The 22968-nt window shown below is 45.9% G+C and overlaps 10 protein-coding genes across 10 annotated transcripts; 4 read left to right on the top strand and 6 right to left on the bottom strand.

The window, feature by feature from the left end:
- Positions 1 to 918: 918 nt before the first annotated feature.
- On the bottom strand, positions 919 to 1467 carry N7458_007608 (gamma-glutamylcyclotransferase family protein; the record flags this gene model as incomplete). Its single annotated transcript, XM_056910990.1, has 1 exon — positions 919 to 1467. One exon carries the CDS (start codon positions 1465 to 1467, stop codon positions 919 to 921), a length of 549 nt encoding a protein of 182 aa, XP_056763816.1.
- A 488-nt stretch (positions 1468 to 1955) lies between these two features.
- N7458_007607 (uncharacterized protein) lies at positions 1956 to 3031 on the bottom strand (the record flags this gene model as incomplete). Its single annotated transcript, XM_056910989.1, has 2 exons — positions 1956 to 2719; positions 2788 to 3031. The coding sequence occupies 2 exons, from the start codon at positions 3029 to 3031 to the stop codon at positions 1956 to 1958; spliced, it is 1008 nt and encodes a 335-aa protein (XP_056763815.1).
- A 2763-nt stretch (positions 3032 to 5794) lies between these two features.
- N7458_007606 (uncharacterized protein) lies at positions 5795 to 6112 on the bottom strand (the record flags this gene model as incomplete). Its single annotated transcript, XM_056910988.1, has 2 exons — positions 5795 to 5818; positions 5888 to 6112. The coding sequence occupies 2 exons, from the start codon at positions 6110 to 6112 to the stop codon at positions 5795 to 5797; spliced, it is 249 nt and encodes an 82-aa protein (XP_056763814.1).
- Positions 6113 to 6198: 86 nt separating this feature from the next.
- On the bottom strand, positions 6199 to 6910 carry N7458_007605 (uncharacterized protein; the record flags this gene model as incomplete). Its single annotated transcript, XM_056910987.1, has 3 exons — positions 6199 to 6456; positions 6533 to 6624; positions 6673 to 6910. The coding sequence occupies 3 exons, from the start codon at positions 6908 to 6910 to the stop codon at positions 6199 to 6201; spliced, it is 588 nt and encodes a 195-aa protein (XP_056763813.1).
- Positions 6911 to 8720: 1810 nt separating this feature from the next.
- Positions 8721 to 10421, top strand: N7458_007604 (T6SS phospholipase effector Tle1-like catalytic domain-containing protein; the record flags this gene model as incomplete). The annotated part of the gene is made up of 5 exons (XM_056910986.1): positions 8721 to 8964; positions 9034 to 9362; positions 9420 to 9513; positions 9576 to 9772; positions 9849 to 10421. The coding sequence occupies 5 exons, from the start codon at positions 8721 to 8723 to the stop codon at positions 10419 to 10421; spliced, it is 1437 nt and encodes a 478-aa protein (XP_056763812.1).
- A 1357-nt stretch (positions 10422 to 11778) lies between these two features.
- N7458_007603 (uncharacterized protein) lies at positions 11779 to 12564 on the top strand (the record flags this gene model as incomplete). The annotated part of the gene is made up of 1 exon (XM_056910985.1): positions 11779 to 12564. The coding sequence occupies one exon, from the start codon at positions 11779 to 11781 to the stop codon at positions 12562 to 12564; it is 786 nt and encodes a 261-aa protein (XP_056763811.1).
- A 2166-nt stretch (positions 12565 to 14730) lies between these two features.
- N7458_007602 (uncharacterized protein) lies at positions 14731 to 15958 on the bottom strand (the record flags this gene model as incomplete). The annotated part of the gene is made up of 6 exons (XM_056910984.1): positions 14731 to 14999; positions 15051 to 15342; positions 15394 to 15469; positions 15525 to 15736; positions 15868 to 15884; positions 15925 to 15958. 6 exons carry the CDS (start codon positions 15956 to 15958, stop codon positions 14731 to 14733), a joined length of 900 nt encoding a protein of 299 aa, XP_056763810.1.
- Positions 15959 to 16282: 324 nt separating this feature from the next.
- On the top strand, positions 16283 to 16789 carry N7458_007601 (DUF1993 domain-containing protein; the record flags this gene model as incomplete). Its single annotated transcript, XM_056910983.1, has 1 exon — positions 16283 to 16789. One exon carries the CDS (start codon positions 16283 to 16285, stop codon positions 16787 to 16789), a length of 507 nt encoding a protein of 168 aa, XP_056763809.1.
- A 1783-nt stretch (positions 16790 to 18572) lies between these two features.
- Positions 18573 to 19473, top strand: N7458_007600 (uncharacterized protein; the record flags this gene model as incomplete). The annotated part of the gene is made up of 4 exons (XM_056910982.1): positions 18573 to 18809; positions 18851 to 19119; positions 19177 to 19254; positions 19317 to 19473. The coding sequence occupies 4 exons, from the start codon at positions 18573 to 18575 to the stop codon at positions 19471 to 19473; spliced, it is 741 nt and encodes a 246-aa protein (XP_056763808.1).
- A 69-nt stretch (positions 19474 to 19542) lies between these two features.
- N7458_007599 (uncharacterized protein) lies at positions 19543 to 20409 on the bottom strand (the record flags this gene model as incomplete). The annotated part of the gene is made up of 2 exons (XM_056910981.1): positions 19543 to 19814; positions 19869 to 20409. The coding sequence occupies 2 exons, from the start codon at positions 20407 to 20409 to the stop codon at positions 19543 to 19545; spliced, it is 813 nt and encodes a 270-aa protein (XP_056763807.1).
- Positions 20410 to 22968: the final 2559 nt, after the last annotated feature.

Below are 22968 nucleotides of genomic sequence, written 5' to 3'. Positions count from 1 at the left end.
CTGAAGCTGGAAGGCAAAGGAAGCAAGGGGAGTCGGAAAGAGAGGATTCTCACTGTTGTTGATTCAAGTAGCCAGAATGATACGCACACATGAAAAAAGACTCCTTAGGTACTTATCAGCAACAATACCCAAGCTGACGGATTTACGGAGCGGATATCAGGAAGAGGAGAAGTTAGGAACTTAGGAAGATAATTTTTACGATATAAGGGTGCTCCCTGTTTGGGTTGCGTATCTAGTGAGGATTACATACTCATATGGGATTAACAGTTGCGCTTGCAAATTGAATTAGTAAAACGTAACCGTGAAGGATCCAATCCACCATTACTTTGATGGCCCACAAGGGCTTATTGGTAGGCATAGTTCATGGGCCCCTACTTGATCTGCTCCTGTAGGCTTTCCGGAGTACTAGTATATTCGATGCGTCCTAGAGGCTGAAAGATTTGAACTATACCGTTGTCGAGTTGTCAATACGATAGATTTCATGGATACCATGCTTATTGCCGAGCGACTGCTTCTTGATCAACCATTTTTGTTCTGCCACCAATATCTACCACTTTGAACCTAGGGGCCTTAACGTTGAGTTACTGTAAGTATAAGTCATAGGGGTAGAAAGCGCAAAACTCGCCCTTAGAGCCTATTGATACTACTGGCTATAGCATACAGAGTAATCGAAGAGTGTAGGCAGTGAATCAATTGATGAAATAGCTAAATTTATACACCAAAAAAAGGGGTGAGACGGGATACAGGCTCGAGGAGCACGGTCGGGTTCAGAGCAGTATTGACCCGGACCGACCTCGGTCTTCAACACTAGTAGCAATACGCAAGTTCTCCACATCGACAATAAACCCTGGCTGAAAGTCCATAATCTGAGACGCAAAGCCTGTTTTATCCCTTCGATGTCTGTCCGCACCCCTGCTGTTATTTTGATCCGGTCAAGTTCCGTTCCTGCAGCCACTTTTCAAGGCTAAAGCTCCCATTTCGCAACTCTTCGGGGTCACCCCTCCACTCAAAGGCAAATCCCTCGACTTCCTGTTCTCCGGTGTCAAGAAAGTCAATCAAAATAGGTACCAGGTCATAATGATCGGAATGGTAGGCACGAAGCCGATCCCACTCCTCCCGTAGACGAATTTCGTAGGCTAAGCCGTCAATTGGTTGAAATGGCTTTCCACTGACAAGGGCTGCGTACTTTCCCCAGAGCTTAGTCGTGTAGCCGATCACTCTGGCTGGTCGCATTTGTGGAGGCTCAGACAATTGCAGAACTTTGGCAAGAGTGGAGGAGTCCATCAGTGTCCCATAGAAGAAGAAATAACCTTCACTGAAAGGCGTCTGCGGCCAGTCTGTTTCAGAAGATCTAGGGGACCTGGCTTGGGATGGGAAATATAACGTTGGATCTTCCGAAGCCTTGTATTCGAGGAATTTGCGAACCATGCGGGATGGCGGGGGAATTGGTCTCCGGTTCTCGCTCATTCTGATTAAGTCAAAACGCTTCAGAAGGTATGTGGTTTCCTATGGGCTTGGAAAAGCGGTTCAAGTCGAAGTCCGGTTGGATGGACTGGATGGTAAAGTTGGAGTGTCAGGCCTGGGTCTGAACCTCTTGCCCCTCAGAAGCTTGGAGGACTTACTGTTAGATACGTGGAGGATGTCCGCCCTAGTGGATAATGAAGCCAGGCTAATTCAAGCGTAGTGAGAATATCAAATCATTCAGATAGACTTGAATTATCATCACTGTGTGTTTCTGGAATGAGAGAAGGTAAGAAAGTTATGTTGGTCGCGGCAAGAGCCGATAAGCTTCTTGTGTAGGTGCAGCGCTCCGTTCTTGGAACGTCATCTCAGGTAATCGATTCCCAAGTATCCCCCTACGTAGTTAACTTCATGACAATTAAGATTGGACTTATGCTGTATTGTGAAGTTGCTTCTCCTGGATTAACTGCATGACAAAGCTAGAAAGATGCTTCCTACCTGGGCTTGAGACCCAACTTCATCATCATAAGATTTCTCTTGCGACCCTCTTCCATCTTCGCCCACAACGCTGTCCGCTCTTCTTCGCTCAAAGTTCGGACAGCTTGTGGTACCACAAATCCGGATTTCCCTCGGAAAATATGGTCCAAGAGAGAACGCTTGAACCCAGAGACTTCATGTCTCGTAAGAAACCTGCGAAGCCCCTCGACATCTCGAGAGTACTGAAGAAGGTCACGATAGGATGAGGTCATCTTAGACCCATGAACGAAACTGACCACAAACTCTACCCATGGTATACACATTGTTTCGTCAATTGCCCCCGGTGCCTGTCTGAATTCGACAGTAGCCAAGCCACCGTAGTATAGATTTGTGAAGTTCCAAGAGAAATATCTTGCGCCGCCGTCATTCATCAAGTCTGCAATTTCGGAGGGGTGATTGCAACGATTCACAAGATTTAGGCAAGTGGTGATGGATTTTCCTTTGAGCAATGAGTTATCGCGACGATTGTTCGCCGTGTATTCATTGCTCCTTCGTTGCGGTTGGACTAGGGCTTCAATGGCTCCCTCAAAGTAGAATATGGACCGGCAAAGGGACTTCAAGGTGCCGAGGCTCCAGCTGGACTCCCCGGGGGGTGAAATGTGGACATGGACGCCACAGGATCGATTGCTTGTGACTTCGCAAACGAGTCGAATGGCTTTGAAGACAAGACGGACTTGATCGCGCCAGGTGCTTTGCGCATGGTATCTAAGGATGGGAGATACTAGCTCTAGAGGCCCTTGTTTTAGTTAGCATTACACCAATTGGCTTAGAGCTCATGGATTCACTTACACTGATCATCTTCGTCTGTTTTGATGGTAGCGTCGTCCGTAAGAGACCACTCAGTTGTGGTGTTCGGCCCCTCGTAGATACCATCAACGTCGTTGTACATTCGTGGGGCAGGACGACGGGCAGCATTGCAATGGGCCACAATAAACTGGGCAAAATCCTCCAGGTCCTTGAATTCGTTTTTGCTTCTGCGGATTGGCCGCAACAGCAGTTCGAGCTCGATACCGATCTTGAATCCAGCGTCCATGGTGAGCGTGAGTTCTGCGGAAATTGAGAGAGACAAACTGTGAAGATACAGCAAGAAGAGTAGACTTAAGGGGATGAGCTTTCAAAATTACTGGATAGTGATTGGGTTACCTTGAAGGAAGGTGCGCGCCTCGGAAAGAGAGCCCCAAGATGTGAGATGGGATTGCTGCACACTGGGAGCAAGAGCATCCGTAGTTAAGCATGCTATGCTCATTCATAAAGACGCAATAAGTTGCGCTAGACCGTAGCAATGGAAAAAATCTATCCTGATATAGGCTGCCACTTGGAAAAAAAATGTCAGAAATCAACTGGAAAGCCTCAACGCTAATTTTATTATATACTATGTCAATATAATCGAGAGGTATTTCGAGAAACACTCAGTTTGTGTTGCGTAGCAGATCCTACAAATCGCCCAATAAGACTGCTTTTCAAATTTGAAATGATATCGCTCTTGATATACTAACATAGTGTCGTTAGATATCTTTTTTTGTAGGCTAGATCAATAGACCGCAAGCAAGAAAAATTTAAGGTTTATTCCTTCTTTTGCTTTCCTTCATCTCCATTTTATAATCTAAAGCTTCAGGTTTGTAAGGTATCCTTCCCCGTTCATTCTCAGTCGCCACCGCTATCTCCTTAGTCAGTACGTACTTCAATGTCTGCATCGTTGCTATATGCAGTTCCGGTTTTGGTACAACTATAACGTCGGAAAATTGAGAATTATGGCGACAACGTGTCCCTAGTATGCGCGCGCTAATAAGGATGATGTTGATGGAAGATGGTAATCGAAGGGTAAAGTCGACTAGCATATGGCAAGGCCCGCCTTTATGTCATCCCTCTCTCTCTCCCCGCGTAGACCTAGGATAGAGCCGCCGGCATGGTATGCTATACTAGATACTGGGATGGAAGAGCTGGTTTGATACGGTAAAGCGTGGACGTCGTTGGATGGAGGCGCCGCCGCGCCGACATCGACATCGCGGTGGAAACAACACGGTATTAGGCAGAACGCCACGATATGCTAGTAAAACACCACGCACAACCATGACTTTTCCACTGTCACCCCCTAATTATCACGTATCTGGTGCTGCCTATGATTTACGCCATGCGGTATAGCATGCCTGTTTGGGTTTAGCGTCACTAGCTGACCTCCCGTCCCGGTGCGTGTTTCTATAAAGTCCCCTCCATCGCCGCTTCAACGTTTCATTGTTTTTTCACCCTTCCTGCTCTTTCTTTCTCCCCGGTTCCCACGCATGCCCGGGTAGCGAGGCATTTTTGCTATTGATCCGGATCACCGAGCTCCGCCACCCCTTTGGCCGCCGGTGGCTAATAGACTTGCTAAGAATTCGTTAACAAATCACTCTTAACCTCTTGTAGGAGCAGTAGAGGAATTAAGTGAACTTAAGTCGCTACTTGACTAAAGGCGGAAGTTAGGGAGCTAGGAAGCAATCACGAATAACTTAAGTTTGAATTGAGAATTATTCTTTTAGACTAAATGCACTGTCCGTGTATGGATCTGTTTCTTTTTAACTTTTAATATTTCATGAATTCATTAAGAGACTCGTTGAATATTCACAGCTGGCCGGATGGTGTAGTTGGTTATCACGTGTCGTTAACACCGACAAGGTCCTGGGATCGAACCCCAGTCTGGTCAACTTACTTTTTTGTCCACCTCGTCACGGCCATAATTTGCACAGTGCTGAAGTTAAACCCTTTCGATCCAACCTGTAGCTTCAAATACAAAAAAGCGGACTTTAATGACTAGGAACCAAAAAAAAAAAACCACGAGAAAAACGAAGAAAACTGCTAGGGCGATGTTCGGCCTCTTTGTTGATCTGGTTGGATTGTTGAGGAACTCCCAAAACATAAGTATCAGCACTTGCTAAAAGCGTATGGACTAGCATGCATTCAGGGCGAATGAGATCAAGCGGAACCAATTTAGGATAACAAGATTGATCGATTAGAAAGATAGACATTCGATCGAGGGCAGGTTGAAATACCCCACGTATGTGCATATACTCGGTGGTTACTACACCGAGGTTGCGGGCTGAACCAATTTACGGAGAAAACACAAAGAAATGTGGGTTCCTGGGTAACCAATCGCTTGCTAGTGGTAAGTTACCACAGCATACGCTGACAATAAGGAAAAACAAAGACGACGAAGCAACATTCCAAAAATTCTCGTTTTCACTACAAGCGGATATCAGATTCTATTTTTGGCCACCTGGACACCAACGTGGTATGGAAAGTGACCGCTTGCCAGGTTGGGATCCTGTATCAAGTTTATCCTGAGCTTTAGTTCCAGAGTCTTTGGTGTTGGTCCGTTGGAAAGCGGCGGTGGTGGTGACTGCCGGTCTGGCCTTCACAACCACGCATGCAGCAGCCAAGACTGGACACATCATATAAGCATCCAGATGTGGTTCAATCGGGACAAATCCGTACGATAATATCGTTCATGGCGACTGGAGCTCCTGCATTTGTATCTCCTCGGAGGTTAACTGGATGCTATCTACTATTACTCTCACACGTTATCTACGTCACTTTCTTGACAAAATAGCCTCGAATGGTGATGACTTGGGAGCTTTTGTGATATTTGAAGAGCGGATAACTAAGACTAATTTCATCCTAGAATAGACAGAATATCCTACTACATGAACATCGATAAAATAATAAATACGCCAACCTGTCAGATGGGATCGAATAATACCTCACTTTTGAAGCTGTCATATAGCCGTTGCCATTCCAGTTTCCTTATCGTATTTCGATTATACTATAGCCCCTTTTGTATTCTCATCTGTAGATAAAAGTTAAATTGTCGCTCTTGTAAAGATGGCCAGAGTCAGGAACGGAGACTACTTCTCACCTTTCCATATCGATAATCACATCGCTCCCCTGATGAAGCTCTGTCAGCTGCCAAAGCATTCAACCACACGGCCAGGCGAATCCCTGCTTTGAGAATTTGTGCTTCCACAATAGGAGCAGCCTCGTCGTAATACTGTCCACCCAGATCTTCATTTGTAAGCCATTCAACGCCATTTTTGAAAACAAAATCACAATTCAGTCTGTTTGTCTCAGTTGCCCATATCATAGGGCATTTTAATGGCCTCTTTATGTCAGAGCATTCTGCATGAAGGGGCCTCAGTCCCTGAGACTGGAACAATTTTTCGGCCCACTTCACGGCAGGCTTTTTTCTTCGTTGTGCTTCAGGCTGTGCTTAAGTCCGTTCAGTTTATGGGGGATATCCGTGTCCCACACACTGTGAAGGTTCGTCTTGCCGCAGTGATTGTCAAAGCAAACATGAATATCGTTGCCTCCTCGACACTTATCCTCAACATGCAGTGGTTGGTGTAGATCACCAATGAAATGCATTAAGAACTTCAGCGCGTCACCTTGCTGCGTCTTCTCTAGAGTGGGGTCTTGAACTTGGTGTGTCTTTTTACCGTCAGTAACGGTTCCCTGATGTTGGTATCTAATTGTGTTGTATTATTCAGAGGCCTCTCTCACTGACCATATTTTCAATCGCAGATATAACACATCCGTCCTTCGTGCAATCTGCTTCATAGGAGACACGACACGAATCAGGCGGTTGATCCTTGGCATCTATTTGAATAAGCTTAGGGATCTAGAGTAGCTAGCATTAGTACATACCTATAAAATGCCATGGTCTAGTAAATGGAAGTTTCCGTTTCTGAAGATCAGCCCACACTGCCGCATCTGAGATATCAAAATCCCCATCCGGGTGAATAAGGTCTTCCACTAGCCGAGTGCCATCCTCATTTAGATACTTCTCTGCCAAATATGCTACCGTTCGATGACCGAGGTCTCCCCAGCCCCAAGTGAACGGGACTGTATAACTGAGTAACAGGAGTGACCAGAGGGAGTACATTGCTGGTGGACACGCAACTGATAAATCGCTATTGGAAAGCTGAGCTGTGGATAGAACTTTTTGAGTCATAAAAGGAAAAATATCCTAATAGATATAGTGGTCAAATATTTATAAGCAATAATCAGTTGTACTATGTAGAAAGCCCTCCGAACAGTCTAGATCCAACAAGCTTAGCGGATGGGATAAGCCTCGATACGAATTTTCTGCCGTTTGCAGCAAGAAAAATGATGTATCCATTACAACGGGTTACAGCTGGTTTCACAATGACCTAAAATTCCTGCTCCATGGCCCGAGCCCTCGCAAGGAGATCGCTGGTGACTGGGTGGCTGAACGAACCAAGCATGAAGCTTGGATTTAACCCGTGAATTACATTAAATGTACACGACCGAGGTCACTCATCACCCAATCCAAAATGTAATCTTGCCACTAGCTTTTCTTAGTTTCTGTCCCAGAATAATTATTTTGCAACTTGATTTACCATTGAAATCAATAGGGTGTTTTCAACATGAAGCTATTGTTCGCTGGGCAAGGGAGCCCAGCCGACGGCTTCTAGAGCCGAGATGGAGTTTTTGTCAAACCAAGACAACAAAAGTACATAAATTACTTACTTCAGTAAGTAGAATGATACGTATGGATGGTTATAGAAACATATAGTCCTGATTCAAAGTCACCACGTATCGAGTATTACACACTGCTCTCTCGTAGTAGCGATAGACGAATTCCAATAAACTTGAGTCGATTCTTGATCAAGGGGGGAATTTGAGGAATCAGGACACGATCAACGCATGTGTGAATGGAAAGTTTCTTCTTTGAAGCCATTTTTCTCGGTGTAGGTGACTTGATACGTGCGTTGTCTTTTGGCAAAGAACACTCTAGATACCTAGCAGGATCTAGTCCCATGTTAACATTGTGTGTTTTCACGGGTGCGCTTATTTTTTAAGGTTCTATGGTATATCCAAACTTTAAAATGCGCGAAGACCGGTATTCAGCTTTTGGATATTCCACAGGTTCTAGATTTACTCGGATCGTGATCAAAGACAAAGAATGAACTTAGTTGCATATTCCAAGTTCCACCTATTAACTAGTGGGATGTTTTCGGAAAGAGGGTATCATTGTCTGCTCTTACCGCTCAATAGGTGCGTGCCATTATATTAGGTTAAGTAGTAGACTAGTGACGGAATCGCCCTTCTAGCTTATGGAAGTACGTCATCTAAATACCTCGTTACAAGATTGCGTTAATCACCTCCCAAACAAGCGAAACCTGGAACGGATCAAATCCACTAGCCAAACCTTACACTATCTCTCATGGTTCCCATCCATTGCCATTGCGCAGTCTTTAAGATCTACTGTCGGTATTATTATTCAAATCGTGTAGGCTATTGCAGCTGCAGATGCAAAAAGAATGGGTTGGTTTCAGTCAGATTCGAGGCCTTTGCTGCAAGCGGGGTGTTTGGGTGTCTTTTTGGTTCAACCCCAGTGTTTCATACCCACCAATTAAATCCGCCATGAACCATGAGCTGGGACTGAGACTTGACTGCAAGCGGGGATTTTTCTCTGCTAAGCCAAATCGCAAGACATCATCTTACTGTCAAACCGTGAGGCTCCTTTGAGAGATTCTCCCATAATGATAGCTAGGTTTGATTTGCTATCGGGAGCCGGTCACTCGATACACCTTTGAGGACAATATTCCAGGCTCGATCGCGTGACACAAATGGATATATTAATATTAACTCCCCTTGTCCAGACAATATGATCATCATACACACAAATTACCTCGCAGACCAGCTTAACGTCTCTAGTCCTTCCAGTTATGCCCCGCGAATCGGCGCAGCTAGCGGCCCGGCTGGCAAGTTATAAACGTATCATCCTTTGTGCAGACGGAACCTGGCTTGCGTCCGACCTAGGAGACGCGTCCGTGCCGTCCAACGTCGCGAGAATCGCTCGCACCATCGCGACCAGTGGCCCAGACCTCCATGGAAACATCGTTCAGCAAATTGTCTCATATCATTCTGGACTGGGAGCGGGAGAGCTCCCTTTCCAGAAGGCTATTTATGGTAAGGTCCGATATTGTCAATTTGATACCGTGCAGGGCTAATGTAATAACTGCTTCCTTTCTATCATAGGCGGCATCGGCTGGGGTTTAGACAATGAAGTCTGTCAGATCTACGAGTTCATATCCAACAACTACGTTAAAGGCGACGAGTTGTTCTTTTTTGGATTCTCGCGCGGCGCTTTTACCGTCCGCTCTGTGGCTGGCCTAGTCTCCGACATAGGTGTGCTCTCATCACAACACATGTCGCACTTCACCGAAATGTGGAAGGCTTACCGGGAGAATACCGGCGGACAGCCTTTCCGGAAGACCACATGGTATCAGCAGAATCAAGGCAAACTGCGCTTAGAGGATGATGTCCGCATCAAAGTAGTGGGCGTTTGGGACACGGTTGGCGCTCTAGTACGTGCAGATTCTTCTGAAGTAGCAAGTGACAGGAGCTAACATTGTGTTAATCAGGGGATCCCTGATTGGCCGTTGGTAAATATGGCTTCAAAAGTGGGTATCAATCTTTCAAAGCAGTACGCATTTCACAACACAAATGTGTCAAAAAGTGAGTTCATCGCTCATCACCTGCACACTGTCTTATACTTTGAATGCAACCCCGCTTACCAGATGGTGTAGATATAGACTATGCCTTTCAAGCCCTATCTATCGATGAGAGACGACTCACCTTCCCACCGACCCTTTGGCACAGAACTCAGGATGCGCCAGCCAAGGATCTACAGCAATGTTGGTTTCCCGGCGTACACCAAAATATTGGGGGTGGAGCTCCAGATTGTGAAATCGAGGATATCACATTTGCATGGATGGTACGCCCTTTTTACCACCTCTTCTTCCACTTGATTTATTATCACGATTCATTGACTACTAACTCCTGACCTCTAGGTGGACAATCTTTCTGGAATGTTGACCTTTGAAAGTGTGATAATCGAGGAACTAATCCAGAAACACCGGGCTGCGCGGGCCGAACGTAACGCCCTAGGCCAACAAAACGATGACTGGGGCTGTGGGTACATCAAGTCCAATTTTGCTGGCCTGCAGGGTGCGTTCTTCCGGGGGCTAGGGAAACAGGACCGCACGCCGGGAAACTATCCGCAGGGTCCAGGGGATGACAAGAGCGCTCGCACCACTAAAGAATCCTTCCATCCGATTGCCCGTATCCGGAAGACCAATCTGGCTCCAAGTTATTCTCCAGCTGCGCTGGCTGGGTATGTGATCGAGGGGCCCGGTGATGGTAGTGGTGGCCAAACCGGCTGGCAATGGGTCAAAAAGGACATTTTGCTGGCGTTGCCAGAGTACGTTTTGCGCCCAGATAATAAGATGACTGTGACGCATAATTCGGATTATGTGTCTCGGCCCAGCCTATCCAGAGCTCTATGTCCAAAGAGCCTGTTGGCGGACCTCGATCGACATAACGGTATACCCATACCTGCTAGTGAGACGACTGCCATTCAATGACATGTGTCTTGTGCAACCAATTCTTGTTTATGTTTGTGGTATGTTTGCGTGGCGATCAAGAAACTATATATCCATATTGAACTGCAGCAGCATTACATATTTAAAGAAAATTTCTTGCTACCAGGATGGATTGAACGCGTATCTGCTAGATATTTCTTGGCTAAATAGGCTACCGTTCGATGGCCGATATCTCCCCAGTCCTGAGTGACATGGAGTATATGAATGAGCAACAAACTAACCAGAGATAATGCATTGTTATTGCATACTTGTAGCTGATATCTATCATTATCGGAATGTCTGCGCAACCAGTCCTCTTAGGTGAAAAGTCCACCAGGCAGTCTAGATTCAGGAAGGCTTGCAGTGACGTCACGCCAAATATGAACATTACGCTATTTGTGGCAAAATAATGATAAATGCATTATTTGGATCTCAGGTGATATACCATGACCGTAAACCAGAGACGTCTGTCCCATGGCTCTAGCACGCCCAAGAAAATCGCTTGTGTTTCGACGGCTAAATGACCAAGCATAAATGTTAGGAGCAAAGGTTCATAGTTCAGTACGTTAGTACGAACTGTGATCGGTCCGTGGTCCGTCCAACCATTTATATGACACTCTAATTTAACGGACTCGCTCTCTTGATGTATATTCTCTTTTAATTTCTTTGTAATTAATGTACATGATAAGTAAGCTGGACGGATAATCGAACTGGATGGCTATTGTGGCCAATTATCCATATCCATATTAGTCACCTACTGGTAGCTGCAATGCTCGTAGTTATTGGGATGTAAAGACTTGCATAGGGGGGTTTGAAACTGAGTGGTGTATGACTAATATCCAGGACCTCTGGCAGGCGATTTGGAGCCCAGTAACCCTGTTTGCGGAAGGGGTACTGATCGTTATGATTTAAACTTTAAAGTATATTGCGAGTCCATCGCAAATGCCCGGTCTGGATCCCGCCGGTACCCCCGGGTTGGACCGGCACCGTTTGCGGATAATAAGCGGAGGTCCTCTTGGGAAGATCCATGCCATCGAAGTAAACTAAACTTTATTTTATTCTTGGTTATTGGGAATGACACAACCTACGATTGTTGTCATAGGTAAATGCTTGTCGATTCCTAGATGCCAATAATCAAAGCTTATTTTGATTTACGCGAGCTGATTCTATCATGCCAAACACAACCAAGTCTCCCAATACGCATAAATACCTTAACAGCACGCGATATTGACTACCTTGATCTACTTGTGGAATACCGGGTCCTCTATTGCTTTAGTGGCTTCATCTGAGTCAGCCTGCGAGCTCACAGCTACCATACATATCCCGCCCGCGCCCCTCCTTCGCCACGACTGCCACTATCATGTCCCCAACACGGGCAGTACCAAATATGATGCCCGACTACGAGGTTCGGCTCCTGCTCAACCCAACTGCAGTCCTCAGCCCTGAACACGAGGTAACGGCTACCGTCCTATCGACCTTCGAGATGCCCCCGACTGTCACAAAACTGAATGTCCAATTCCTCGATAAGAGCTCCAAGGAACTCTATGCCGCCGACTGGAGCGCCCGTATCCGTAAGATCGAAAACGAGGATAACTTCGAGCTGACGTATAAGAAGCGGTATGCCGTCACAGGCGGCGATATTGAAGCTGCTCTCCTTGTGGCTAACAACGATGGCTTCAACGCTGGCAACGCAAAATACGAGGCGCAAGTCGAATGGGGTTACCAGAAGCAGACACTTTCTGTTAGCCGCAAAAAAACGGTAGCGGACTCTGGGAAAACCGGAATGGATCTGCCAGGAACAAGCAACTCCCGTAAAATGCTGATCGATAATGCGCCGAACAAGTTCGATAATTGGAGGTCCAACAAATGGGGTACTGACACGTTAGCAGTATCGCGCATCTTTGGCCCCATCCTCGTGAGGCGCTCTGCTGGCTCGTGGAACGAGATGCCCCTATACCTGGAGATCTGGCCCCTCCTGGACCTCCAGGGTACGGGAATTGAGTACATGGTTGAGGTTTCTTTCAAAACAAAGAACCACAAGACAGCCTTAACCGAGAAGACCAATTTAACCGCTTACTTGCAGAGCAAGGGTTGGTTTCTCGCAAAGGACTCACTAAAGGCATCGGTTATTATGGAGCGCTACTGATATGGAAAATAATTGGACCCACGGGCGGTTCTTGATCTGGATTTCACGACCGTTGAATAATATCCAAGGTTGAATGATCAATTACAGTACTTTGTTAACCATCCATTAAAGCATACTATAGGTTGATTACTCCCTACCGCTCAGGACCAACTAGCCACCGCTAAGGACTATAAGCCATAATTTACACAGTGCTAAATCTGTTTTGTATTCTATCTCTTCGACGTAGCATATGATCCTCGTAATCTTAGATTGATAATTTCTTTTGTTATCCCTCTTACGCAATAAGGGGTTAAACTATCAAAGATAGATACTATAGTGCTTAGATAGATAAAGCTTATAGCTGTTGAGTAAGGGGAATACTTAGACATAACCGGGGATGTTATATTAACGACTAGGATTATCGAAGAATATAGGTAATTTATAAGTCCGGAAATACGTCTAAAGCGCGTCCTTTCGAGAGTAGTAGAAATCCTTAGCGACGGGAAGGAGTTCTAGACACGCTGAGTATACCGGGTATTAGAGAATATATTTAGGTTTAGTATCTTTAGATCCTTTATAAGAAGGGACCTTGATATTTATTTTATTAAACTAAATATACGCTTTTTAGGCTACGAGGCACGTAAAGCTAGTTTAGTTCTAGTCGGAGATCTAGAGAGCGGATCTAGTCTTATATTAATAGAGCGTTATTAATCTTATCGACGTCTCGATTTTAAAATTTAAGTTTAGTAAGAGTAATCCTCTCTAGTTAGATTCGGCTTCGTCTAGTATAAAGTTAATCTATTCCCCTAAGTAGTTACTCTCGATAATACGATTACCGATTTAATAGAAGAATTCGGCACGAGTCTTACTCTTCGCCGAATTATAGAGTTTCTTTCGCCGAGACTTGATTTTATTCTATAGCTTTTATAATTTAATAGAACGCTCGTTACTAAGCTTATATATAGCCTATAACTAGCTATACTCTATAATAAGATCCGCGTGTACTCTCTAGTATTCTTTTTTCTATTTAACTAGTTTAGTATCTAATTCTATAGTCGCTTTCTACGCCGGCGTAGCTTATTATAGTACTAAAGGGTCCCGCGTAATACTTACGTAGGTCGCGAGGCTAAGTAAGGACTTTCGAGATAGCATCTCTATAAAGATAGATTAGGTGTTATCTATGATCGAGATATAATTAGCAAATGTTCCCCCTTAGATATAACCTATAATCCGATTCTGTGAATACTCGTCGAGATGCCCAACGAGAATAGGTTAGCGGACTAAAGATATAAGGACACTCATTTCAGCATCATATATTTAGTTCTTCGCGATCAATCTCATATTGTTACTTAGTTACTACCTTAGTACTTTGTACTTCATAGTTCACCTTCAAGACAACCTAACCTATAAGTAGGGGAGCTCACTTCGTGGCAACACCTAGTGACTGACTTACTTCGCGCGCACTCTAGTACATCTTGCAAGATACTTAAAAGGACCCGAGCCGTGTAAGGCTTAGCATAGCAACGGTACGGTTAAGAGATATTCTTGGGATCGAAATCTATACCGACAGGGTCGGAATCAGCCGCCTCAGCACATATCATAGTTATACCCCATTACAACTCAGGTAACTACCACCCTTCCCGCACTGACTCACAGTGACCAGCAGGCACCGCGTAACACACGGATCTGTCAGGCGGTAGTCCGATTTGTTGGCAGGACACTATAGCTAGGCGGCAACACTAGATCACATGACAAGAAATCCCTTCAAATCCCTAACCCTTTCTCCTCTGCTTCCGCCCCTCTCAACCACCAAATAGGTGTAGAGGACGTTGCCGATATCCTGATTACCGAGGTTGTAGTGTATGTACATTTATGGTAGTCGTAGAGGGTTCTGGTCTAATTAGTCTACGTACTAAAATTAGATGGTTGATAGATAGCTTCGTACACAGGGACGGTTCAGCCCAGCCCCTGTTCTTTCTGTGTACGGAGTACTTAGAAGTTTCCTTCTTCAATCAATCAATCTTTATCTGATGATTCCGGTAGTTATCCTTCTTCCTAATTCATACTAGTCTATGCACTAATTCGGCCTTGCTTTGACACCATAAATAGCCTGACGGATTCAACACAATCCAGCCTTAGTGAGGCTTTCAAGCCTTCAGTATTACTCCAGTGGACCGCTTTAAAAGCCTAAGGTTTCCCAGTCCAGGCCTCGGTCAAAAAGTCCTCGGCCGTAGTAAACTCATAGTCAGGCAGTAGCCGGTTCCATTCATCAGAGACCTTGAAGCATCCAGCAGAGATTCCTAGCAAGATACCTGAAACCACCGTTTTAGACAGCGTATCGCTCACTAATTCAGGAGGTATTGCAGGGTGACTGATTCTCGGCATCCACGAGGCTGACCATGCCCCACTCTCCAAATCCCGTGGCTTCACCTTTTCGATTTGAAAAGGCTGGCCACCTAGTTCTGGTGTTAGTTGCGCTAAGTTATATGAATCGTGTGAGCTCATACCGCGGACTTTCTCCCCAACGGAGATTATTTGCCCCAGGGATATATCAGTGCCTTTCACGCCCCCAACAACAGGCCACTTGCCCTCAAAGCTAATGGCTCTAGCAACGACTTGTGCAAGATCCTGCACTTTCGTCAGCGTGACATAAATTTGGTCATAGTTCTCTGGCACAATAGCTCGGCGGTTGTTAAAATCGAATGGAAGTTCCGTCTGATGAAGGTGGGCTGCAGACTTGAAGGGGGTCGTGAGATAGTTTATAAATAAACCTGGCTGAAATAGCGTGTACTCAAGAACCTGTTGATTATAATTAAGATGTGCGCGCGTCTTGCTGTTATGGGCTATTACCGTCTGCTGCCTGTTCAGCCCTTCGAGATATCGCCGAGTTTCTTCCTTGTAAGCATACCAGCGCATATATTCCATACTAGATCTGAGCAGGGTCAAATACTGCACGCAATATCGGGGGTTGAATAACTAACGTAGCCCATTCGCTGGGAGCAAATCGTTTTACACCGGCTCGCACGGCAGCATTGATGAGATTTTTCTGTGTCATGCTTCCTGGGTCATGTTGTATAACAACAAATGACAGCAGAGTATGGACTCCACGAAGGCTTTGTTCCAATTTTTTTGGGTCGTTGTAGTCCACCTGTGCCCAATCTACGCCTGGTGTAGCCTCGTGAGCTGAGCTGCACTGTATCACTTGGTCAGTTAAAAGTCCAAGGTACTGAAGCGGAAAAACTGTACCCTTTCATTCCTGGACAGAACTATAATATCATGCTTTTGAGAAATTAAGGCCTCTATGACCTCACGTGCAACACCTACTAACACTTTAGGCGATGCTGCAAAAGAATCCATGATTAGGTACTGATTAGAACTTACTGCTGGAGCCACCCGCAACTGCAACTTTGACCATTTCAACGAGATATGAATAGCGTGCGAGGGAGAATATTCTTTCTAGGCACGTATAGAAATCCGTATACTTAACGCTGTAGTTAATTTTGTTAACAGGTCCTGAGGCATTTTATTATATGAAGGGGTTCTGTCTAATTTCATCCGTGAGGGGTAGATCTGTTGTGGACTGGAGGCCTAAGGCGTCCAATGGACAGCGGGAAACCCGATAGGTGTGCAGCACAGTCGTATCCACGTTCTTAGGAACAAAGCGTAAGCTACATAACCAACCAGCCTCCTTGTTCAGAGGCAAAATCCCTTCCAAACACAAACAAATCCAATTTTCAGAATGGTGTATACTCTTTATGAGGGCTTTGTTCTTCAAACAAAGCGGGCTTTAACCACACTTTCGCATATTCTCCACAAAGCCGAGGAGCAGCCCAACGCATCCAGCCTTCCGTCGTGTCGACTCCACAATGACATGAAATCTCTCAGCTATCAGGTGTTCGCGGCAACCACGCAAACATCGCTAGTTTTGGCTAAGTTAACAGCCGAGTCATTCCCAACCGAAGACACGAGTACGGATGTCGTCTACACATATGCGGAAATGTACGCTCGCATCAGCAAGGTACTCCAGGCCCTTGATGCGGTTGATAAAGACTTTATCCTCGAACACTGCGAGGCGGTCAATCCCACGCCTCTTGGAGTGGATATACAACTCCTGTCTGGGATTACATACGCGTGCATTATGCAGGCTAATATCTTCTTTCATGTAACTACTGCCTATGGCATCTTGCGCAAGGAAGGCGTGCCTCTAGGCAAGGTGGATTATATTTTACCCTTTGTAACGTCCTGAGGCTTAGCGTTAATCAAAGGGTTTGACTTGAACAAATTGCACAGAACCACCTGCTCGGCCGAAACTCTGAATGCGTCCCCAATCACCAGCTCAGTCGCCTTTACGGAGTACTAGTTAGGTATCAAGATAAGTTGATTATATGATGTACTTACTTCCAATCTGGGTTTAATGGCAGTCTAGACACCTGCTAAGAGGGTTCAGGTACATCGCGCAGGCTCGACTCGGCAGTAATACGTATTATGCAGCCTATTGCCCGTTAAGAAAAGGCGGCTGAGGATTCATATCTCTATAAGAGTTTCCTAGCATATCAAGAAGTTATACTGTATATTCGTGGAAATTGCGGTGTGATCGTCGGCATTTTGTACGTTGGATCATATCAGCCAGTTAGCTGTTGATGACAGGAGCCATGTATTACTTTAGTGGCCATCATATTTTGGCCTGGTTGAAAGGATTGTGGCATAGAGAGGAATGAAAGAATAGACTGGTTGGGTTAATTGTGTTATTATGGTGCTTGCAATATCGTGTAGTTGTACGGAGTATGCTGGTCGTTAATTCGGAGAACGCCATCAATCCAGAGCTAGCCAAAGAACGTGACCTGACGACATGACATATTGTTTACCTAGTAACTGACACTATGGGGGTAAGATCCGTTAGCTCCTGTACACCGTGCCATCCCATCTCTCTATCCCATACCATATCAGCCTTGCCCTTTGGCATGCTGGGTTCCACTGGTTCTATAGCCGAGTTGAACTCAAACGGTTACAATTGAACCACGGAGGATGAAGCTCCTAGGACCTTAATACAGTATGAGAATTGTGGAGGAAAGGAAGCAAATACTCATGTTAATATTACGTTCAACTGTATCTCTCTCCTCGATACGGAGATACTGAACATAGGTGAGCATGAGGATTGTAGATTCGGGTTCTCCGGTCTAGTCTGATCGCTCGGGATGGAGCGGAGGTAGTAGTGCTCGTCAAGTACTTCGTAGGTTGAAATACTTTCTGGTCGAGACCTGGGGGGCTCCCAAGGTAATATGAAATGCACGGACCTACGCTTGATGTGAGAAGGTCTCTTGGCTAGCCAATCTTTTCAGGGGATTGATAAAATGACCCCCCCCCCCCGGGCTGATTTCTGCCATAAATTCTGCCACCTATTCTGCCACCTATTCTGCCACTCTTGTTTCTGTAGCTTACCATTCTGTAGTATACCATTCTGTTTTATACATAATAAATGCGGATTTTGAAGGGTGTAGATTAGACCCTATTAATGTATATCCTCCGCGGTTTTTAATCTGTTTGATTTGAAAAATAGTATTAATAGCAACCGCAATGCGATATTGATGGCGACGCGGTGTTGATAGCGGTGAAGGGGTAGGTAGGGCGGTCAGAGTGGAAATAGTTGGGGAAAACAGTCAGGGCGGTCAGGGCTAGGCTTACGGAGAAATAAATTTTCCTGCTAACATAATCGTAAATTGCTGCCTTAATGCCTGATTTTAAAAAGACATCTCAAATTTCAGGCATCTTCAAGCAGGGGAAGTCGCTCTAGGACAAGGGGGGGTCGCTGTAGTAATCCCCCCTATGCAACTATACCGTAGATAGTTAGCTTGATTGTCGGCCTGGAATTTTAGGCAATTAAGCCACCAGGTATCCACCTCCCAATACGGCTAGCGCAAGGCGCTATAGCTGCCAGTCTGCCCCACATAAGAGCCTCACATCAACGCTCCTCCTCTCAACCTCGTAACCTATCCGGGAAACCCATCTCCAAAGCATCCAAAGCAACTCCAATGTCGTCCTCATACTCAGCCTGGTTCCGTAAGGGCCCTGACCCTGGAACTATCATCACCCTTGACCAACCAGTCCCTTCCCGGTGGAAGATTCTTGAGAAGCTGAACGAGCATGACTATCAGGTTAACGAGGAGGAAAACGATGAGTATGGCTTCCGTTCTTTCGCCTCGGCTAAATATCTATGCTGCGATCCCAGAGCCCGGACTAAGAAAGCCTTCATGCGCATCTACATTCAAGTTCCCCATCGGAAGACTGAAATGGATGATGCGGATACCAGAAGCCGACAAGCCTCAACATACAACCCCCAGAATTGATCGCCTACCGGGACCTCACTGAAAAGGGCTCGAGTGACACACCAAAGCTTCTCGGATACAAGACCGATAAACAGGATCGCTCGGGGCTAGTTCCGGGTGGGTTCATTATCTGGCTTGTGTGGGAGATCGTCCCAGGGCTGCGCCTCGGAGACGGCAATGGCGCTGACCCATTTTGGGCTCTTGAAAGCTACGAAAGGGAGCAGGTTCGCTTGGCTTTTCTTAAGGCTCTACCGTAAGTTGATGTTTCTTCTGTATTCGATACTGGATCTAATCATTGTCGACTATGTAGTAAGCTGCATGAGAACGGGTGGTTCCCCCGTGTGTGCGGGGCAAGCAGCCTAGTTTGGCACCAGGAGACGCAAACACTGTACGTTATTGCTATATTATCCCAACGACAAGGTGACGAACTTACTAATTTACTCCATATAGCTACTTTATCGGACCCTTTGAGAAGGCCGGCAAGCCCGAACGTCCGATTATGTTCGGTGCCAACTGGATTGCGCATTTCGATCTCGCCAAGCCGGAACCCTCTACGGATGAACGTGATAGTGACTGGGATAAAGATACGTCACGCTGGCAATGGTAGCTGAGGAGGAAGCAAGATTGTTTGTTTGTCCTCTTATTATGTTGAATTCGGTGACAAGACTGTGGCCTTTTATAAGGGAGCCGTCCACTTCTGGTTCCGCATGCCTGTGCTAGTGTCAAAATTCGAGTCCGCGAGGGCTAATAATCCAATATGGTAGAGACTCTGACAAAATGGCACCGTCCTGCCTGAAGTACTTCCTCTGTCACTGTGGTAAATCACCGGAGAATACTCCAGTCCCCAAGCTCGACCGACTTCCTCCTTTCGAAGAAAAATCGTATGCTCGTACGTAGTCAAGAACCCATACTTCAAGCGTGAGTCGAACATATACTCCGCAATTTGGCCTACATATGCGCGTCAGTGTATATTTATTCCTATCAATAGCTCATAAGACTAACCTAGTACGTGCCGGAAATTATCTTGCTTAGCCCCAGACTCAAACTCAGTGATCAACTTCCTTAGGTTGTGCTCGCGTATCCAGGGAACCTTGACTTCTCCCACAACCTTTGCTTCGTGAGCCGAGGTCATAAGCACAAAGTCAGGGGCTTTTTTGTATCCTGGATACGGCGGCAAAGCACCCTTAGAGGCACCTAGCTTAAGATCATGGTTCTGGGCCCCGAAGACAGCTCCTAGAGCTATTCCTGCTCGTCCCTCGAGTCTGCCTTGCACACCGCGCTCGTCACTCACGAAAACTTGCTCTTCGTGGACTGAACCGGCGAGGAAGTTGGCTGTCAATCTAGACGCTATTTCGCGCGGGTTCCATGTCTGGCTGTTGTAGGTGTTCGCGACTTCTGTTTTGAAGTTGGTCCATTGCCCCAGAGCTCCGACGAACTTGATCCGGTGCAACGCGTGGCTGACAGTGCGGCGAGCGGGAATGTCGAGATTAGGGAGTGGTTCGAGTAAGAGGCCGGACGCTCTATGCGTGACTGAGACTGCCATGATGATGTAGCTGTAGAGTGATTGTTGATAAAGTGGGAGCTTGAAGCCTGATAGCGAAGTATTGATCGGGAGCTTGTTGAAAATAAGAAAACTAGCAGTATCAGAGCGAGGTGCAACGGTGAAGAAGCTCTGTTGTTGATCGTGCACTCGACGGTGCCTTCCTAATTAAGAATTTGTAGACTCCAGCGTACAGCGCCGCATATTGTACCTAGGCATAAATATAGCGAATATAGTGCCGCTGAATTTGCTGCGGTTTATCTCGAATTCAGGATATCATAGACATTATTGATAAAGATTTTCAATTTTTTTCCTATATTTGTCGTCGTAGGGTAAATCAATATCGTAAGTATTATACATTGTACACGGAATCTTGCTCTTCGTTGACCGAACTAGCGAGGAAGTTACTATCAATCTGGATTCTGGACGCTATATCCCGCGGGTTCCATATCTAGCTATCATACGTGTTTACGATTGCTGTCTTGAACTTAGTCTACCGTCGCAGAGCTCTTAACGTGGTCGGTAAGCGAGTGAGCCATGTAAGCGAGCGAGCCACCCAACCAGAATTTCTACACATTTATCGATATATATCAACCACAACTCCTTTATATTCATTATTCTCTATTTGGACAAGAATTCTTCTTATGCCCTATTTCACTGCAATTGCCGCATTTAGGTAAGGCCCTCGGCTTCGGTGCCGGTATACCCTGCGCTGATGGTACTCGTGGACCTGGTATAGCCTGAAAGAAGGCATTATGAGCTTCCTCGAGCTCTATTGTTTCTTGTACAGATAGACCGTCATCGTGAGCTATCCACCTAGTCGTACGAGCACGCTTTTTCTTCTGTATAGTATTTTCCTCGCGTAGCTGCTTGTTTTCTTGCTCGAGAAAGATACCGTTTTGTATTACGATTTGACAGCCTTTAATAAGCTGGTTTAGCGCGGCCTGCGACGGCGATGGGGGACTTTTCGAGCGTTGTTTTAGGAAAGCTTTAATTGAAGCTGCTTGCTTATAAAGCTCGTCTACGTTCGCGGGCGTATGGGGGCAAAAAGCGCTTGCTGGACTACCGCGGCTTGCGGGTGGCGTAGGCGTCCGAAGTTGAATATTAAGCTTTGATAGTACTGGTTCGGGATCAAAAGGCACTAATCCTGCTGCTCGGAAGCTATTTCGAATCGTCTCTGATTTAAATGCGTCGGTGCGAGCTTGTGGATAAGCTGTGAGGAAATCAAGCTTGTCGATATAGCTGATCCCGAGCCGTATTTTCTGGCCGACTAAACCACCGTACGAGCGCTTTAAAACCGCGAAATATCCGATATCAAGCGGTTATAAAAGATACGAGGAATGCGCTGGCATACAGATCGGTATAATATCGTGATCCGCGCAGATTTGGTCGAATTCTGCCCTTAGATAGCTTCCGTGTCCGTCGAGGACTAAGAGTCGATATCTTCCGCGCGTACGACTATTTATCGACGGAATAAATTGCTTTTGAAGCTAGCGAAGGCCTATTTCGTCGGAAGTCTACCCGTTCGTACTAACTTCGAAGCGCTAGTCGTACGGAAGATCTTTGAACCAGGCTTGATTATATTGCTTGCCCTTAAATATAAGCGTCGGTGGAAGTGCCTACCCCGAAGCGTTAATTGACTCGATCGCGGTTACCTACTCGCGGTTCCCTAGCTGTAAAACCGATCTCCGACCGTAGTATTCCGCTCGAGTAATCACTTTTTGATGCGCACAAAGGCCTATCGCGAACCTAGTCTCGTCAAAGTTATAGATATCGTCCGCGAGGATACCGTATTGCTAAATCGTGGTTTGTACGAGGTTAAACCACTCTTGAATGATCTTTGGATCCTCTTGTAGTGCCCGCTGGTAGTCGTATCGTCGTGAAAAGCGAGATTTAAGCTCTGGATGGCGTTGGATAAAGTTATATACCTATTTTTCGCCGACGGTTTGGATAGAGATAGAACCACGCTTCGCGAGCAGCAAATTAGCTATTTCTCGTACGTGAGCTTGTGTAGGGGCTGCTCCACGTCGATCTAGCGATAGTATCCGCTGCTGAAGTAGTTCCTCCTCGATCTCAGTTAATTTATGAGAATTTGCGCGAGATTCAGCGCGGTTTGTAGTACCGCGTAGGCGACGCGCGAGCGTACAACGGTTAACGTGGAATTGATCCGTAGCCCGTCGTATAGAGCTTATTTCTTTGCTTTTAATAGCCTGTATTGCAAGCAGAAGGCGACCTTCTTGCTGGATCGGATCCTGGCGTAATCTAACCTGATTTGGAGGCATGGTGGTGGATAGGAGATAGATGAACACGGTAGGACGCGAAAAAGTGGTTGGGTGGCTCGCTCGCTTACATGGCTCACTCGCTTACCGACCACGTTAGGGCGTGATGCCTAAGCCGTCAGGCAGCATATCAAGCCAGATTCATAAGGCCTATACAAGAACTACTCTATGGCCGAAACTACATGCTGAATCTTTATAAGCTTTATGCTATTATATCATCATTATCCAATCGGATAATCAGTCATAAAAAGACGCATACAATAGTCATGCGATCTACATCATC

This window comes from Penicillium daleae, assembly GCF_028827525.1.
Source record: "Penicillium daleae strain IBT 16125 chromosome Unknown utg000007l_segment0_segment0, whole genome shotgun sequence".
Taxonomy (NCBI): Eukaryota; Fungi; Ascomycota; class Eurotiomycetes; order Eurotiales; family Aspergillaceae; genus Penicillium; species Penicillium daleae.
The sequence above is the reverse complement of the archived record's forward strand: the minus strand, read 5'-3'. Positions and strand labels throughout refer to the sequence as shown.